Source organism: Etheostoma cragini, chromosome 8 (genome assembly GCF_013103735.1).
Source record: "Etheostoma cragini isolate CJK2018 chromosome 8, CSU_Ecrag_1.0, whole genome shotgun sequence".
Lineage (NCBI taxonomy): Eukaryota > Metazoa > Chordata > Actinopteri > Perciformes > Percidae > Etheostoma > Etheostoma cragini.
Window position 1 is genome coordinate 29500387 of NC_048414.1, and position 19305 is coordinate 29519691.

The 19305-nt window shown below is 42.7% G+C and overlaps 2 protein-coding genes across 2 annotated transcripts in view; both read right to left on the reverse strand.

Annotated features, from left to right (window-relative positions):
• Positions 1-19305, reverse strand: part of gan (gigaxonin) — a 322832-nt gene that overhangs the window by 251431 nt on the left and 52096 nt on the right. The window lies entirely within an intron of this gene.
• The window catches only part of cmip (c-Maf inducing protein), a 21184-nt gene continuing 6488 nt past the window's right edge, over positions 4610-19305 (reverse strand). The window contains exons 7-20 of the mRNA XM_034878664.1: positions 19047-19150; positions 17774-17878; positions 15199-15654; positions 14732-14797; positions 11201-11227; positions 11053-11101; positions 10816-10923; positions 9965-10081; positions 8699-8839; positions 6505-6552; positions 6234-6380; positions 5194-5299; positions 4815-4885; positions 4610-4696 (exon numbers count right to left, since the gene is read on the reverse strand). Coding sequence (XP_034734555.1) covers positions 4643-4696; positions 4815-4885; positions 5194-5299; positions 6234-6380; positions 6505-6552; positions 8699-8839; positions 9965-10081; positions 10816-10923; positions 11053-11101; positions 11201-11227; positions 14732-14797; positions 15199-15654; positions 17774-17878; positions 19047-19150 — 1599 coding nt within the window. The 3' untranslated portion in view covers positions 4610-4642. The remainder of the gene's footprint in view (positions 4697-4814; positions 4886-5193; positions 5300-6233; positions 6381-6504; positions 6553-8698; positions 8840-9964; positions 10082-10815; positions 10924-11052; positions 11102-11200; positions 11228-14731; positions 14798-15198; positions 15655-17773; positions 17879-19046; positions 19151-19305) is intronic.

Genomic DNA, 19305 nt, shown 5'->3' on the forward strand with positions numbered 1-19305 from the left:
CGAAAAAGGGAGAGAGCAATGAAGACAATATGAAAGGTGCATTAGCTTTGTGTTCTGTTGGCGTTGTCCAGGTCCTTTGACTGTACCCGGGTCACTAAAACTGCCCCGGGGAGCAACACGCTGCAGAAATTCAACATAGATGGTTTACAATAATAGATAACACAATCTTTCAGATCTATCAGAAGGATCTTAACTATTTGCAAGTTGTCAGTGTGCTTCTGCACAACATCACCAAAACAAATCCCGATTCCTGAACCTGGCGTAGAAGTGATGCGGATTCTGAGAGAAGGAAATAGAGACGGTGAGGGTGAAGACAAGGCCAAGCCGTCACAGAAGAGGCCGTTATAATAAATTAAAGAATGGGATAGTTGGAGTTTCCACATTTTCTAACGATATTGAACACTTAAAACTTACTTTTTAAACTAGAAATGACTTCTTCAAATTGTTGTTATATGTATGTATTTTAGTCCCTGATTTATGCTGATATTGTTATGAACCAACGTGCAGCATCACGTGGTCATGACTGTAATAATTTGTGCTGTGATTAATGGGGTCAGTGGAAGTATGGACAACTACTTCTCAATTTTTCAAGTTTGTGTTGGATTTTAAAAGAACAAACACATCCAGGCACAGCTGAAACATATTCACAGACATTTTATTTTTGATTGAAATTATTTCACATCATAGTTGTTATTTTTCCTGTTGAAGATCTTTTGTATTTTTATTACAACAGCCACAGAGCAGCAGCAATAATAATAATAATAATAATAATAATCATCATAACCAAGCGGGAGAAGCAGATCAATGCGGAGAAAGACTGAAAACAGAGAGAAACATGATGGGTGCCTCTTTCCCAGCTGCCCAAAAACATTTTAGCTAAAAAAGAATTCTGGGAAATAGAGTTTGGTCAGATTTGTCAGGCTGCGTCATAATAACAGTAATGACTAAAGCCTGGAGCCCAGCTGCACACATCTGGGACATGGTAGGAACCCTAAACCATAGCCAACAGGAGAACATTGATACAGCATAGTTTCTGGATATTATTTCAGTGGCAGTACGTAGTAGTAAGTATAGATCTATTAATATATATGTGGTGGTCAGTTTGTCCCATTCTGCAGCAATAAAATTAAAGTGAGATGAACAAACAGAGAAATGTTTCTTTTTACATCATTTGAAATTGGGAAACATTTGAAGTTGGAAAAAGGTTATGAATTGCAATAATTAAAGAATATTGCAATATGTTCCAAATCACAAGAATTTAGTATTGTGACATAAGTATCGTGATGATGTCGTCTTGTGAGGCCTCTGTGAGTCATAGACCCATTAACCAATCCCAATCCTCCTGGGCGGCGCTAAGCAGCGGACGCAGCCCAATCACGTGACGATTGAAGTTCGTAGAACGCAAAGGGACAAGTTCCAAGGTAACCTACCAGCACCTCTAAAACACTCTCTCTCTCTCTCTCTCTCTCTCTCTCTCTCTCTCTCTCTCTCTCTCTCTCTCTCTCTCTCTCTCTCTCTCTCTCTCTCTCTCTCTCTCTCTCTCTCTCTCTCTCTCTCTCTCTCTCTCTCTCTCTCTCTCTCTCTCTCTCTCTCTCTCTCTCTCTCTCTCTCTCTCTAGGGTGCATTGACTTCCTGGAGCCTTGTCATCACTGTGAGGTTACCAGGCAACAAGACTCATTTTTCACATTTAAAAAGAAAAAACAGGACATGCGGATGAGATGCGGAATCCTATCCGCAGAGATGCGGATAGGATTTTGTTAGCTTGGGACAGTTTCCAATCTTTCTTCTAAGCTAAGCTAAGCTAAGCTAAGCTAAGCTAAGCTAAGCTAAGCTAAGCTAAGTGGATGCTGACTGTAGCTTCATATTAAATGGATATTGGCCTATTTTCCTAAATGTCACACTATTGTTCTAAAACATCGGGGAGAGAACCAAAGTTCAGCAAAGCGATGATTTGATGACGGTCAGTCAGTGTGGTCCACCTGTGATATGATTATCTGGCAGCATTATTATTTCATACATGAAAATAGACTAACTTAACGATTAAATCTCAGCTAGGAGTAGCATCAGTCCAACAGTACCAGGGTTGGCTTTATCGACCAATAGGAGCCCTCAGGACACGTGGGTAGATCCTGGCAACAACCAATCAGAAAATCTTTAAATGGGATCTCTCCATTTCAGTCCTTGACCTCAGTGAGATAGTGATCAGACCCTTTATCATATTTCAGACCTTTTATAAAACAAAATTACAAAATAAAAATACCAGATGAGGCAGCAACATGTACATGCAACACGGGAAAAAAACGTTGGATTAATGTGATCAAATCAAAGATGTCGGAAACTTGAAAGATATGAAAACAGAATTTGTTAGATTACAGTGCACTTTGTGTGAAAAAAACAACAACCACACATCGAGAAGATGAAGGCAACAGCAGCCTGCCCACGAGGGAGGCCCAGAGAAAAGGATGAAGAAGACAAAACGGGGACAGTTCCAAATGGTTCAAAGAGAAGACACCTATATACAATCGTATATACATCATACAGGATATGAAAGAGAGCATGAGGTCCTAAAGCCAAGCCCAAAGACGGCTGTGCACAGACCGGGTCTACAGGCCAAACCGCCATGGCACCCAATAAATAGGAAGCAGAGCATGTGATGCTGGACGGCGTCCTGTCCTCTGCTGCAGCTCCTGCCTCGAAACATCGGACATCCGGAGCATAATTAAAATGGATTGATGAAGTCAGAACGACGTCGACTGGAAAAGAAGGGTGGACATCGGACTTGTCTTGTGTTTTCAACCCAAACCCCCAGCTACAGGGAGCAAGAAGAGACGCGGACACACGTGAAGTGTATCAGGGCCGAGATACACGGCAACATGTTAAGGGAATGTAGATGGGGCAAATGTGGCAGAAAGGTGCCTGTTCCCCCCCGATCTTTTGTCCCTTATAGCCCATTGTAAAAGAATATGTTCAATAATTCAGTCCCATCCTGTGATGAGAAAGATTCATCCCCACAGCCTAAAAGTGTCCCCATGTATTATGGCGTTAGAAATACAGCAGAACAATTCAAATAGGCGGTGTGACAGATAAGAAAGGTAACAACAGACAACTCCTCCGCAGCTCCACTTTACCCTGACCTCAGCAGGGGGGTGGGGGTCAGTGTCAGTGTCCACAGGCAGGTCGGGACAGGTTCCACGTGATACACCGAGCAGTACTGGGACCACACTCGGGTCGGCCTGAAGGAACAAGTGTGTACAAAACCAAAAAACTCAATCCAATGGCGATGTTTGGCATGTGTCCTTTCTGCTTTTCAGAAACCGCCTTAAAAAGAGCCAAGCGGAGGACATGAAAACATCCAACTGTCAGCTGGTGATGGGTCTTACTTCCAGGTCCACCTTTAGCAGGCCTGCAGTCCCCTCCACAGGTCTACGGCACCACCATGGCATGGTACACAGACGTCCATGTCTGGTGGCCCTCTTGGTTGGCAAAAAAAAAAAAGTTTAAAAATAAGACAACAGGGCCTGTGTACTTCATTACTGTCAGGACCTAATCCAGGAGAGATAAAGGAGGTTTTTAAAGACACAAATTATAAATATTAGGCAGTCCCAGACCGCCCAGCTTCTGCTACACAACTGTCTTATTAAATAGTAATGGGAGAACCTCAGTATGTACACGGAAAACGAATGAAAAAGGAAACAAATGTTCCCATCGCCGTTTAGCTTTCTGAAATGTCATCACTGGGGGTTATCTTCATACATAGGTTTTTATTTAGAAACACACAATATATGAAAGCACAGATGTCTGGAAAAATACGTCCATTCAAGTTGATAAAAACCTTTTTTTTTCTTCCATTTTTGTGTGTGTGTGTGTGTGTGAGAGAGAGAACATGTCATGTAAGTGGAATAGGCACAGTCTTGCAACGCTTCTTTTCTCCGAGGTAGCACCTCATTTTCCCAAATGAAAGACTTGAAGAGACCAGGATCGGAACCTGAAAACAGAAAGTCAACAGGTCAACGTGTCTGTGTAGGAGAGCGATCGTATTGGAGAAGAAGTGGAATGTGAGCTGCTGTGTCCAGGCCTTCAATCACACACATGGGCTGGAGAGAGAAAAAAGAGACGAGGGCTCAGGGTTTTCCTCTCGACACAGACACAAAGAGGCGAGCTAGAGAGCTTGACTTAGACCCAATCTGAAAACTAGGGGACCATATATGAAAGATGGGGGCAAAAGACGCAGAGAGAAGGAGAAAAGTGTCCCTTGTGTCTAATATAACGGCTCCTTGCATGTCCTCTGATCATACGGTTCCCAGAGGGTAAGGGGAGCGGCGAGGTCCACAAAGATGTCTCATTTAGAAAACTGAAAAATGATGCGGACGAGACAGTTGTCTCTACATGTATTTATGATGATGATGATGATGATGATGAAGGGTGCTTCTCTGATGCACGTGTCAGAGATGTTCTTGTTACATCAGGTGATCCTCGCGCTGGGATGATGTCAGCGTTCCTTGCCTAATGATGGGCCCCGATAGAGGTGACATCACTACACAGTTGTCATGTAATGTATCTGAGCCTGTGTGCAGTGTGTGTATGTGTGTGTATGTGTGTGTGTGTCTGGTTATGGGTGAGGGTTGTGGTTGAGCGTGGTCGATCACCAGGCCTCGGTGTACCGAACATCCACGTCTTTCAGGTTGGGCAGTTTGGCCTGCAGAGAAAAGAGGGAAACTGCATCAACATCTGCAAATATGCATCTGCACTTTTTCTGCATGCATCGTAGTCATGCACCTGGCTTTGGTTGGTCAACACTGATGTATCAGTCTTACCTTGAGGTCCTCGTATGTGTCAGCTGTGAGCTTGGTGCTGTTCATGTTCAGACTGCACAGACTCTTCATGGCTGGAACGGCAAACAGCAACAGTTAGCCCCCGTTACCTTCACTATCCCAACCAGCTGGGGGGTGGGAGCTGTTCTGTTCCAGGCTCCAGAGCACCTTAGCAGTGTCCAGGAGGTGACCTGTCCACATTCTGCGAGTAACACCTAGCCTTCACACCCTCAACACAGGTAACATGCTGACTCTGAGCATGTCCTTGTATTCTTAGTTAATATAAGACTGATGATTTTCAAATAATTTTTGTTTATACGGTGGACCCAACAATAACTACTACAACTAATGCAGTGATATGATTTTGTGTGTGTTTTCTTACAACTGAGAGCCAGCAGACCAGCATCAGTGACGGGAGTCTCACACAGGTTCAGAACCTGAAGACAGGCCAGATGCTCGGATAACAACCTTAACCCTGCATCCCCAAACTGAGGAAGGAAAAATGGAAAAAGATGGAACATGTGTTAGACATCTCTTGGATCAAAACTGATTCCATTCCTCTCAAGCAGGCTGGACTACTGGAAGGCTATTCCGCAGGATTATCCAAACAGCTCCTCCATAATGCAGCAGCAGAGTCCTTACATGTACACAGACAGTCCGCCAGTACTCAAATCACTTCCCCGGCTCCCAGTACAAAATCCTGCTAATAGTCTATTCCAGGGGTCTTCGAGGTGTTTAAGGCCAGGGACCACTCAGCTGAAAGAGAGACCAACTATGACCCCTACTGTATATACTAAAATGAATTCCTTTTATTTATATAGCCATATTTTATTTTACAGTTAAACCATGGAAAGTATAATTAAAGCAGGCGAAGAAATAAAACATAAAAACAAGCATATTAAGTAGGACGGTAAAATAAATTGTATGCAATTTAGTTACATATTACACTGGGCCGAAATTATAATGCTTATACTGTATTCTAATTTCTTTTTTCTTATCATTTACAATTTAAATTAACAACATACAAACATACAATGAGCAACATGTACACCCCCCCCCCCCCCTTATTTCGCCATCACCATCCACCAAGACGAAAATCAACAACTACAATGTTTAAGACCATTCAGCAAAATAATTACAAAATAGCCAATAAACCAAACAAACATATGTTTAAATAAGAACACCCTAAGTCCATCAGGCAGCCCCCCCCCCCCCCCCCCCCCCCCCCCCCCCCCCAGCACACAGCTTCTTAGGAGCCCTCCAGAAAGCTCAGCTACTTTCTCCATTTTCTATTACAGACATCCAATTTGGTAACTGCTTTTACAGATATTACATCTTTTCAAACGCTATAAGCTATATAAATTAAATATCCATTGCCATTACTCGTGTGTGTCGGTGCTGTGTTCCCGTGCGTGTGCGTACCTGTGTGGACCAGAGGTTGAGCTGTTTGAGTGAAGGCAGCTTGATGAGCTGCTCGGCACAGGCACTGGTGACGTTGGTGAAGGCCAGGCTCAGGTTCTCCAAATTCCCAAAAGAACCTGAACTCAACAGGCGGGCAAGGTCTGCATCCTAAATTTTGAGGAAAACAAACCTCTCAATATTGAAGTAGTAAACCCAAGTATGATAATTGATGTTGGTCAGGACGGATACAGCTCCTCTGTGTGCAGCAGTGAAGGCATCCGTGTAATCTCACCGTGGACTTTGAAGGCAGAGTCAGCCGGGTGGGGCCTCCTTTCCGTTGCTAAGAAGACAAAAAAAAAATGGCGTCTGAGTCTCAATGTCTTGCAGGAACCTTTTCAGACAGTAGATGGTGTGTGTGAGCACCTGCATGTGTGCATTAGAGAGAACATCTAGTATACACAAGGAGAAATGTGGACTCATCTAATGCTTGCAAGTTCTTTCCTTATTTTCTTCATGTTTTGGGAAAGAGATTTTTAGAGATTATTTCAACTGCACAGACAAAACTGGATCCTTAATTTAACCCCTCATTAAAAACTCGTTAAAATGCCTGTAAATGCCAAACGATTTTTATAGATGTAGACTATTTTTAAAAGGCACAGTCCTTTTTTGGTGTGAGTGCCCCTTAAATCCAAAATGTCCTCGCAAATGAATTTGGGGCCACTTTTATGTCAGAGTGCAGAAAAAAGGAATATACTGGACATAGTGGTATGATAAATACAATACATCCTGGACATTCAGTGGGGCTCGAAAGTTTGGGCCCCCCAGGTAAAAATATGTATTAATGTGCATAAAGAAGCCAAGAAAAGATGGAAAAATCTCCAAAAGGATCAAATGACAGATTAGACATTCGTATAATATGTCACAAAAAGTTAGATTTTATTTCCATCATTTACACTTTCAAAATAAAAGAAAACAAAAAAATGGCGTCTGCAAAAGTTTGGGCCCCTGCAGAGTTTCTAGCATGCAGTGAAAGCAAGATCTGGAAGACCAAGAAAAATATCAGAACCGCTCGCAGGATTGGGAGACAAGCAAGTCCAGACCCCGTCAGACTACCCGATCCATCCAGAAAGACCTGGAGACACTGGAGTTGGTCTACACTAGTCCACTATAAACAAGTTCTGTGGACCGATGAAGTTAAAGTAGAACTTTTTGGCCGACATGAGCAAAGGTACGTTTGGAAACGCCACTTTTTTGTTTCCTTTTGTTTTTGTGACATATTATACGAATTTCTAATCTGTCATTTGATCCTTTTGGAAATTTTTCAATCTTTTCTTGGCTTCTTTATGCACATTAGTACAAATTTTTACTTGGGGTGCCCAAACTTTCGAGCTCCACTGTACATACACAGCTGCTTAACATTTTGCTCATGGGGAAATTACTAGAATTGTTGAGTCTTTGTAGTGGGGTCTAGACCTGCTCAATTTGTAAATTCTAGAGTGGTCTAGACCTGCTCTATCTGTACATTATGGAGCGGTCTAGACCTGCTCTATCTGTAAATTATAGAGTGGTCTAGACCGGCTCTATCTGTAAATTATAATGTGGTCTAGACCTGCTCTATCTGTAAATTATGGAGCGGTCTAGACCTGCTCTATCTGTAAATTATAATGTGGTCTAGACCTGCTCTATCTGTAAATTATAATGTGGTCTAGACCTGCTCTATCTTTAAATTATAGAGCGGTCTAGACCTGCTCTATCTGTAAATTATAGAGCGGTCTAGACCTGCTCTATCTGTAAATTATAGAGTGGTCTAGACCTGCTCTATCTGTAAATTATAATGTGGTCTAGACCTGCTCTATCTGTAAATTATAGAGTGGTCTAGACCTGCTCTATCTGTAAATTGTAGAGTGGTCTAGACCTGCTCTATCTGTAAATTATAGAGAGGTCTAGACCTGCTCTATCTGTGAATTATAGAGCGGTCTAGACCTGCTCTACCTGTAAATTATAGAGGGGTCTAGACCTGCTCTATCTGTGAATTATAGAGCGGTCTAGACCTGCTCTATCTGTAAATTATAGAGTGGTCTAGACCTGCTCTATCTGTAAATTATAGAGGGGTCTAGACCTGCTCTATCTGTGAATTATAGAGCGGTCTAGACCTGCTCTACCTGTAAATTATAGAGTGGTCTAGACCTGCTCTATCTGTGAATTATAGAGCGGTCTAGACCTGCTCTACCTGTAAATTATATAGGGGTCTAGACCTGCTCTATCTGTGAATTATAGAGCGGTCTAGACCTGCTCTACCTGTAAATTATAGAGTGGTCTAGACCTGCTCTATCTGTAAATTGTAGAGTGGTCTAGACCTGCTCTACCTGTAAATTATAGAGTGGTCTAGACCAGCTCTATCTGTACATTATGGAGCGGTCTAGACCTGCTCTATCTGTAAAGTGTGTGCGCGTGTGTGAGTGTGAGAGAGAGAGAGAGTAACTCACCAGTTCTTTGAGCTCTCTCTGCCGGTCGCAGAGCTGCTCGTACATGCGGAGGCCCACCTGGGTGCTCTCCAAGGTGGAGATGATCTGCAGCTGGGTGTCTTTGTTCTCAATGATGTTGTACTCCAGCATCAGACACAGGATCTGGACACACATGTGAACAATCCCAGTGTAAAGGGTCACTCCACAGATTTAATATGTGATGCTCAGTTCACTTTTTATGAGGAGTACTACTATGCCTTCATTTTGTACACTTAAAATGTGGTTGGGGTTGTGATATAAGCCGTTACAGTCTTCCACCACACGCTCACAAGTATTTTTGTGTTTCTTCAATGTAATTTGTTTTTGATGTTCTGTGAAACAAATAATCTAAAACATTTGTATAATGTCTTCTGAGGCTCGGGAGGACAAAAGAACTGTGATGATGTCCCAGTGACTTCATCAGGGTTATCTAGGCTGGAGCTTGAAGAGTACACATTGATAGTAGGATGCTCGTGTTTCAAACTAAGGGTTGAGCCAGGAGTACAAATATGTACTGTACACATACACAACACGTGTGAACAAATGGCTTCACATAAAACAAGAATACTTTGTTTTATAAAGTAAACACCCACATGTTAAAGGGTAACTAGTGTGTTTTCAACCTGGACCCTATGTTCCCATGTTCTGTGTCTAAGGGACTGATGGGAACAACAGTCTCTGACACTGGTCCAGTATTAAGAGACATCTCTGCAGTCAGCAGCGGAGAAACAATGGCTCCGACCGTACTACTACGTGCTAACGTTAGCGCCATCCAGCTGCACTGATTTGCTGCAAATAAATGTCGCTGAATCTGTCGAGTCATCTGGTAGTGGTGTGGAAGTTCCACGTATATTCTCATCCAATTAGATTGAATTTGGTATTGACGATGTGAAAAATAATAACGGTAACTCCAGTGAAATTATTTGAAACTAAAGTAACGAGCCAATTATGTAAAATGTAAGGAGTAGAAAGTGCAGATATTTGTGTTAAAATGTAATGAGTGAAAGTAAAAAGTCCTCACAAAAAAAATAGTAAAGGTGCAAAATCTGGAAAAATCTACTTGAGTAGAGTAACAAAGTATTTGTACTTTATTACTTCCCATCGCTGAGAATGAAAGACAATGTTCATTGACAATATAATGCAAACATATACTTAGATGACGAGGGGAGAAAGATTCATTTCAACGATTTTAGCAGGAGACGGCATCTCAAAGGAAAGGGGTGTGAATGATTGTTGGGGGCCGTGTACCTCCACCATGGTCTGGTTCCCGCGGAGGGCCAGCAGCATGCAGGGCCCCAGCTTGTTTTCAGCCAGAGAGAGCAAGAACTTCTTGGTCTTATAGCAGGAGCCCATCAAGATATGAACCTGGAACAGGTGTTAGCAGCCACGCATTAATTACCCACATTAATAGTTGAGGCAGAGCTACGGCATATGGAGAAAATTACATAGTAAGATATTTTTGACCAATACCACAATATTGATATTGTGGCGATATTGTAGAGTTGTGAATTGGTGCTTTAACAAAATATTTACATAATGAGATTTTTGAAAAAGTATCAGCAGTAATGTGGATGTAATGGCTAAGTGGGTAAAGTTGAATAATAAAAGTCTGGTAAGTAGGGCTAGATATTGTTAAAAACGTTTATACCAGATCCCAAGCCATACTTTTTTCCATAACAATTTTATAAAAACCCTTTTAACAAAAAGAAATGACAACATCACAACACAAAGCCTTCATGGTTCCAGCTCCTCCTACACGAGCCCGGAGAGTTTTTCCTGTGTGTCTCTATGATGTGTAACATTAGCCAGCCAATCACAGACACGGTTAGATCTTGGTAGAAAGACGCTGCATTCTTATTGGCTCACTGACACTGATGACAGGTATTGAAATTTGGTATTGAATGACGATGTATTTTTTGATAATCGATACTAAGGAGTCGATTTGGTTCCAGCTCTACTGCTAAGTTCTGAGAAGTACATCACTTTACTGTAATGTAGCCTTTTAAAACCAGGAAATATCATGTAATATCATACAACAATATTATGATGTCCAACATCTAAAACGATATCTAGCCTCAGATATCAATATATACACTCACCATACTGGCAAACAGCTCTCCATCGTCATCACAGGCCACGCCCCCTGGACTGTAGAGCTGGAACCAGCCATCTTTACCTGAACGCACACTGAGTAGGCAGGAATGGACCTGAACACACACGCACACGCACACACAAACACACACGCACACGCGCGCACACAAACACGTTTGGGAATCGCAACTAACATCTAAAAAAACTCATTTCAAACTTCATTTTTGAATAACTCCAGAGCTCACCTCCTGCCTCGGGTCCTCAGCAAACCTCTGAATAACATGTTTCAGTTGCCTATTGAGACAGAAACATTAAGACACATGTTTCAGTTTCTCTTCAAACTGGAATTAGACTGAATGTGTGAAGACAGTTTGTGATGTTTGAGTTACGTACTTTGTGAATTTGGCATGTGCAAGGGCCCTGGAGACAGAGAGAGAGATGTTATAGCCCCAAACATTAGGGAAATATGATAAAACGAACATTCAACTTCAAAAAAGTGTGAAACAGTTAAACAAGTCAACAGCGAAAACACCTAATACTATACGCAATGAGCCGAGTAATCGTTTTTCTTGATTTCACTGTTTATAGATCATAAGGAGCAAACAGCCAATCCAATTTCTTTTTATTCCACAGCCGTAGAGATTTCCCCATTTACAGTGTATTCAGGCATGTTCTAGAGGTCCCCTTTGGACTACGTGTCACGGTGACATCACAGTAGCACACAGTTCCTGATGTTGGTGGATCCAGCCACCAAGCTTCCCAGGGAGAGTCAGCTGTACACAAAAACAGCTGATCCCTGTGGGAAATCATCACAATCCGGTTTTAGTAGCAGCTGTAGGAGGTTCGCTGTGGTGATATTAGATAAATATATCAGTTCAGACAAATGAAATCACTTTTTAATGAATTCCCTCGAATTCAGCTTACTCCAACACTTAGTTGACTCTTTATAAAACTTGATATTTAAAATGTTTTTTAGTTTGATCTGAAAGTTTATGTTGTGTTCAAGCTATTACAGGAGCAAGTAAAATTATATAAAAAAATAAAATAAAATAAAAAAATGTATTAAATAAATTCAAAATTTGACATTTTGGAAAATACGCTTATCTTGCTTTCTGCAGGAGTGGTATCAATGTTCTGGTCTAATTTTCAGCAAGAAAGCCAGATGTTAGTACGGTAGTAGTCCTTTCACTGTAATAATAATAATAATAAATTTTATTTGTAATGCAATTTACATCTAAACAAATCTCAAAGTGCTACAGTCAAGGTCATAAAAGCAAGGTAAAAACATCAAAGTAAAATATCTATAAATAGTGCAACAACATTTTTGTGCAAGGTTAAAACTCATAAGTTCTGCTAAAAAGAAATGTTTTAATCCTTTTTTAAAAGTCTCCAAAGTCTGTGGTGCCCTTAGATGGTCAGGGAGGGGGGGGGGGCCTTAGATGGTCAGGGAGGGGGGGGGCCCTCAGATGGTCAGGGAGGGGGGGGGCCCTCAGATGGTCAGGGAGGGCATTCCAGGTCCGAGGAGCGGCAGAGCAGAAGGCTCGATCACCCATGGTGCCGAGTTTAGTTCTGGGGAACTGTAAACTGGTCCAAGCATGAAGATGTGAGAAGAAAACTGTTTGCCTTCCTGTTGTAGTCAGCGCATGTTACAGGGGTCATCCTGCGTGTGTGTGTGTGTGTGTGTGTGTGTGTGCAGGACCCAGAGCCTGTTAGTGTCAGTGTTGTACATGCACTGATGGGACTCATAACACTCGGCACAGGGTGCTGGGGAGTATTGTTGCCTTTCCTAATGATGCCTGACGCCATCGCCCAGACCACAGCGGCGCAGGTGAGCAACAGGTGTGTCCCAGTGTTGGAGAAACAACAACTTTTCCGCCAGCCAACGCTAATTAAGCTCATTATCAGCCATCCAATTACAAGAAAGACTCGGGGCAAGTTACAGCCAATTAAAGTTGGCTCTCTTGGGAGAGAAAAGAAACCCTTCACAGGTCGTCACCCCCAGAGGTGTATTTAGGTACCTCATCCACGTCAGAAGCCAGGCGCTAGCAGGGCCCTCCTAGAAACATGTATCCGCCCCCAGAGAGAGGGATTTAAGGGACTCAAAGCCGATCCTCTCACCCCGGACGCAAACAATTTGAACCCCCTACCCTCTGGCAGGAGGCTGCGGTCCATCAGGACCAAAACCTTACGTTGTAAAACCCTGGTTCTTCTCCTCTGCAGTCAGCCTGACCAACAGGCCCCGCACCCCCACTGATTCTTTAGCTTAGTATCTTTTTTGCAGGAGAAAACACTTTAACAGTCTATAGATTAAACAGCTTCAGGCTGGTTCTAATTCTGTATATAATAATATAGAATAATGATTGGTTTAAATAACTCCTAACGACATGCTGCTGCATAATGAATACTTTTACTTTAAAGTACATTTTGCTGATACCACTCTTCACTTTCACTGTAGTAAGGTTTTGAAAAGCAGGACTTTAACTTGTAATAGATACAGAATACATTATCAAACTGTGGTAGTAATACTATTACTTTTGTATGGGTTCTAAAGACTTGTCCCACTACTGATAGATAAGAAAGAGGGAGACTGCAGAAGAGAACTTTTCTATTGATTTTTAAATCACCTAGTGGTGTTTGCAGTTTTCCTCTCAGGCCCCAACAACCACCACTAGAATTATAGGCAGCTTGAATGTTGCCTGAAATGGCAAAACAAGTCCATAAATCACCTAGTGCCAGAACGGCCTGACGTATAGGAGAACTAAGCGGCTGCACAGAGCCCCATGGCTACCAGAGGGCCCCTAGGAGCCCTTGAAATGTCCCACAAGAGAGCATAAAACAATGCTGTGCGGCCCATCTGCTCACTCTGCATGTTAAGCAAGTCTGTGCAAATTACGCAAAGGCCCGCATCTCCCTAATGTGTCACTGTTTAAAGGATCGAAGCGAAACTATCTGGCCACAAAAGAGACAAAGATAACATTAGAGTGAAATGCGAGGTCCGATGTTAGCGGTAACGCTGACTGGATGTGTTACCTTGCAAAGCGTCTCCCTCCAGTCGCTCTGACTAGGTCTTGCCAGGGCTAGGTTCTCTAACTCTGGCTGACCAAAGTGAGTCAGGCAGTGATAACAGGCAACACTGCATTTCAAACTGCAGTGATGGAACTCCTCAAAGGCCGCCAGGGATTATCTAGCCTCTCAGTCAAGGTTTAGTTACAAATCTGGACTAGTGCAATATGGAAACCAATAGATTAACATTGACCATTGATTAAATATTAAATTAAAATGTTAAATTTGCTGTGCATGCACATCTCTCAGTAAATAAAAACCACCAAGTGTTCAGCCCGGCCATAGTATAAATAGTATGTTAGATCAAGATTTTATAAAAGACAATCTGGGGAAGCCAGTTTGAATGGGCCACATGCAGCTGTGAAAAGGATTACGGTAATAGTATCCTCATCTTTTATTTACAGGTGCTACGCTTGAGGAGGTGCTGGATCATCATCATCCAGTACAAGCACAGGGCTCATTTTATTGTATTCATAAAAAATATAATTAACATACAAAAAAGGAAAACAATATTCATTCGTTCGCTTAATGTATAAAATCTTGTTTAACACATTATCATCTCCCATTATTATCTCTGCTCCCGGAAAGCTTAATCACTGCAAGCAGACAATAATACCCCCCGCCCTTCTGTATTGTATGAAAATGTTGTTTTTCATGTATGGTATACCTTGCTGCAAACCATTTGCCCTCCAGGGACAAAAATAAAGTTGAAAATTGAAGTCAAAAGTTCTCTCATGTGAATTTGGCAGCTGGACATTCAGATGACACAGTTTACAGATTTAAGTAAATGAATGAGTAAATGAATAAAATGCAACACACAGAATCAAAGGTGTGAGTGTGTGTGTATGTGTGAATACTCACTCTTTAGGGAAGGGGATGGGCTGCAACAGGCTGGCAAGGGCAGGTCTCCAGTCATCGTAGTCCGATCTGACGGAGAGAGAGATGGAGAGAGTCAGTGTAACAAGGTAAAGAAGAGGGTGGAGCCTGGATTAGTGAGACTGGAGAACAAAAAGATGGAGGAGTTGAAACATGAGCAGCGCGGAGATGGCACAGACCTACATGTAGATTTAACAGAAGCTGTGGATCAGCAAGTTACACTGGCACGCTCATGCACGCAGGCAGGCAAGCAGGCAGGCACGCAGGCAGGCAAGCACGCAGGCAGGCACGCAGGCAGGCAAGCAGGCACGCAGGCAGGCACGCAGGCAGGCACGCAGGCAGGCACGCAGGCAGGCAAGCACGCAGGCAGGCACGCAGGCACGCACGCAGGCAGGCACCAGGCTAGTTATAGCACATTTTCCTACATAAAAGCGGTAGAGCTGTAAACTCACAGCATCTTGAGGATGAGAGCGAAGCAGCCCAGCACTCGGTCGGCCTGCGCTGGCAGCTGGATGGACAGAGTGTTGACGGCCGGGCTGACCAGCAGACAGTCGATGAGGTTGGGTTCGCTGTCCCCCCCCGGCTGCTCGCCCTTCCGTCTGGTGTTGGCCGAGTTGTTGTTTCGCTCCAGCTCCACCAGGATCTCGCTGGAGTTGACAACAGAGGGAGGAGAGGAGAGGGGCAGGGAGGGCGTCGGGGAGGAGATGGGAATTGTCGGGGTGGGGTTTGAAGGGGGGGCGGGCGGAGGTGGCTGAGGAGGACTGGAGTTGGTGGAGAGGGGTAAGAGGGTGGCGGGAGGGGGCGTTGGAGGGTCTGGGCGTAGCAGACGTAGCGGCATTGGGGGTTTGCGATCATTCTGCTGCTGACAGCCATTTCTAATCTCCTTCAGGCTGGGGGAGTTGTCGCGGCTGCAAGGGGGGGGGGGGGGGGGGGGGGGGGGGGGGGGGGGGGGGGGGGGGGGGTGTAATTGGACCACATGTGAAATCTATGCTCAATGCATGGACATCCAGTGTCAAACTACAGCAGTAACATCAATGGAAGTAAAATCTGGATCCAACAATCACAATTGCCACAATAAGTACGCTTATGTGGAATATGCCTTAGGTGATTACATAAACAAACATATATATTCAACTTTAATATGAAGTAAACAATATACATGTATATACAGAAAAGCAAATACACACAAAATAACCGTTGCAGTAGACAAAAGAGGTTGAATGTGTTAAGTGCAGTATTTGCAAATAATATGTAGTACATGCAATGAGCAGACGTGAAGTCCTGGTTGAAGGTTAGTGCAAAGTGTAGTGACTAGGGATGGGGGGGTAAGGGGGGGTCAGTGGGGGTCTTGGGCCTTCTTGGTGAGGCCTAGGATATCATGAAGCATTTTTCTTTGCCATCATTGTTGGCTGTCTTCATCTTTGTACTATATGTACCATTTTTATGTATACAGTATACCGTATGTGTATTTTTATTTTTATTTCTTCTTTTTGAGCTGAGCTAGTACCCAAAATAAATGTCAGTGTAAACTGACAACAAAGTTGTATTGTAACGTTTACGCAAGAGACGCATAATGAGAGAAGGGAAAAGAGGTGAGATGTAGGGAGAGCCAGGAGAGATGGGTACCAGAGAGATGGATCCTTTGTGTGCTGGAGTTTTGGAAAAACTGACTAAGAATGAGTCTCTGTGGGGGGGGGGGGATGGTGCTAATGAGCTAAGATAAGCTACGCCTGAACATCTGCAGTCAACAAAAAGCCCCCATGGGACCCACTGGAAACAAACATGACCATTTACATCACTTGAATGAAGTCAATCAGAAAGATTAGCTTTGTTTCTCTAATGTACCATGGCATATGTAAATCTATATGTATATACTGTATATATCTATACACATACTGTATACCTAGTACAATATATTTAAAACATCTTTTTCACAAGGCTGGATTTGCATACAGATACAGCCGCAACTTCAGGGTCTTAATAAACATAACCATATTATGCATTTAATGAATTTTGTCTATTGATTGTATTTCGTTAAATTGCTTACGTATTTCTATTGCAATGTTGAGGAGTGGTTTTTATTTTGAATAGAAACCTGTGTTGGGACACTGCTGATCAGTTTAGCTCTAGATGGCATGATGCGGGAACGAGATGTGATCTGGTTTCCTGGTTTAGCCTTACCCTGGGGGTTCCGGACCCCCCGCTGACACTGACTGACATCTTTAATATGTTTGTTTGTTTATGTATGCACCGTTCACTGAGGAAGATTCCACTAGAGTGTTCCTACTGTGGTAATAAACTGATTTCACATTAGTCCTACAAGATGTGGGGAATTAATTATCATGTATCTGCATCTGTGCTCTCGGAGTCTCATTACTGTCCCTGCAGCCGGGGAACGACTGTAGCCGCACATCTACCTGGAGTATAGTTGTGACATCACAAGTCCTGACGGCCTGTTTGAAGGCTCTCTTTGTGAATACAGGATAGACCTTTTTCCTGTATTTACATAAATAGCCGTGGCCGTGAACAACAAAACTTCTATTTCTATTCCACATATTGGGAAACATTCTGTGAAAGACATGTGTAATGTTTTTCTGAGACATTTAGAAGACCAGTTTCACTTTAATTTTGGTTAACGGTGACAAAATCAATAACTAAGGCTCAAATAATTGTGCACTTATAGTTCTTACATTATTAAGTGACTCTTATTAACAGAGGTGTTATAAAGAATATAAATCAGATGGTACAGATAAGGGAATTATGGCTCAAGGTTGTTATAGGAACTTATGGGTATTTTAACTCTCAAAGATGTAAACCATAAATATAATTATACAATCACTCATATAAGGTCAGTAAATTACACTGGCCTTTTCTGCTAGCACCTTGAAAAACTGTAAGAACTAATGAAGGTGGTGGGGCAAGTCAAAAGTTTACAGAGACAAGAAGCTAGCGTGTGTGCGTGTGTGTGTGTGTGTGTGTGTGTGTGTGTGCAAGCGTGTGTGTGTGTGTGTGTATATATTGACTGACCTGTTGATGAACTCCTCATAACAAGAGTAGATCGCGGCGAGACAAACGGCCACGAGGTTAGGCAGGACACGTGGGTGAGGGCACTGCCCCGTTGGCCCGTGCATGCTGCAACACACATGGCTACAGGTTAGATCCCCTGGTCCATCTACTGCAGGGTCAGCACCCGGCCCAGCCCCCCGTCAGCCCTGTACTACTAATGCTGCTTTAAGTACTTGCTGGGTTTCCTTCAATCCGTTGCCAATTTCGATACGAGTTCCTAACGATACTTTTTTTCGATACCATATGTTTTAAAATCAATTTCAACATCAACACAAATACATTTAACACAAAACATTTATTTCCCACATTAATTGTGAATCAAAACAGTTATCAACATTTTATATATTTGGTAACACTACTCACTCAGAGTAACATTAATAACACTGGTTATGCTTTTGGATAGGGGGAGGGCAACCTGGCCAAAATGAAGAAAAAAAAGAGAAACCTTTTTTCCCCAACAAAAACATATTATAAACTGTGTACGGGTCATTAATGGAGAACTAACTTTACTGCAAAGGGATGTAATAGAGTTGCCTTGCCTTACAACCTCAGCCTGTCAGTCAGTCATCAGGGCAAAGAGGAGGCGTAACATCAACAGCACCGCGACTGCTTTTGCCTCGCAGTTAATATCATGTCACAGTGATGGTGTCTGCGTGAAATTTTGAAAAACTGTAACCACCCCTAAAACTACGTCATCGGCATCGCTGTGACTCACTGTGACTTCACCAAAACTGTAGAGGCGACGTTCTTCGCTCGAATTTACTCCGTCTGTACCTGCGCACGCACATACGTGTGTGTGTGTGTGTGTCTGTGTGTACATGGAGTCTGGTGGAGAAATGCTGCTCTATACACGCTAAAAGTAGTGATTATTTACATGGAGTCTGGTGGGTTGGTGATGGTGGTTCCGGGGCTGTTTATATCTTAAACTAAAAGTATTTTACTCTTTAGGTACTCACTTAGACACACAAACATAGGAAAATATGGTCAAGGTTGAAGAAAAAAAACAAAGTTACCCTTTAAGAGACTTTTCGTCCCTGAGAAGATTGAAGTTTGGGTATGAAACTGATCAAATGTATATGAATATGTAATATACCAGCACTCACTAACATGAAACTAAACCTTCTACTATTCATACTTAATTACATGTTTCAATGTAGCAGCCCCAGCAGGGCATTGTCATGTTTGTAGGGCCTGTTGACTCGGACATGTGCTATCGTGCGTGACAGTGTCTCACCTGTGGACGAACTTCTTGACAACTTCCATCCCAGCATTCAGCTCGTTGAGAGCCAGGATGTACTCCTGAGTGAAGAGACGCAGTCGAGGGCACTTTCCAAAATCCTGCCGAACAGACAAAGAAAAAAATCATGTAAACCACACCAAAGAGTAAAACAGAAACTAGAATTTCCGCCTAGTGGTTGTACAGTTGTGTTCGAAATAATAGCAGTGCCTTTAGAAAAATGAGTAAATGTCAAAATTCTTCAAAGAAATTGTAC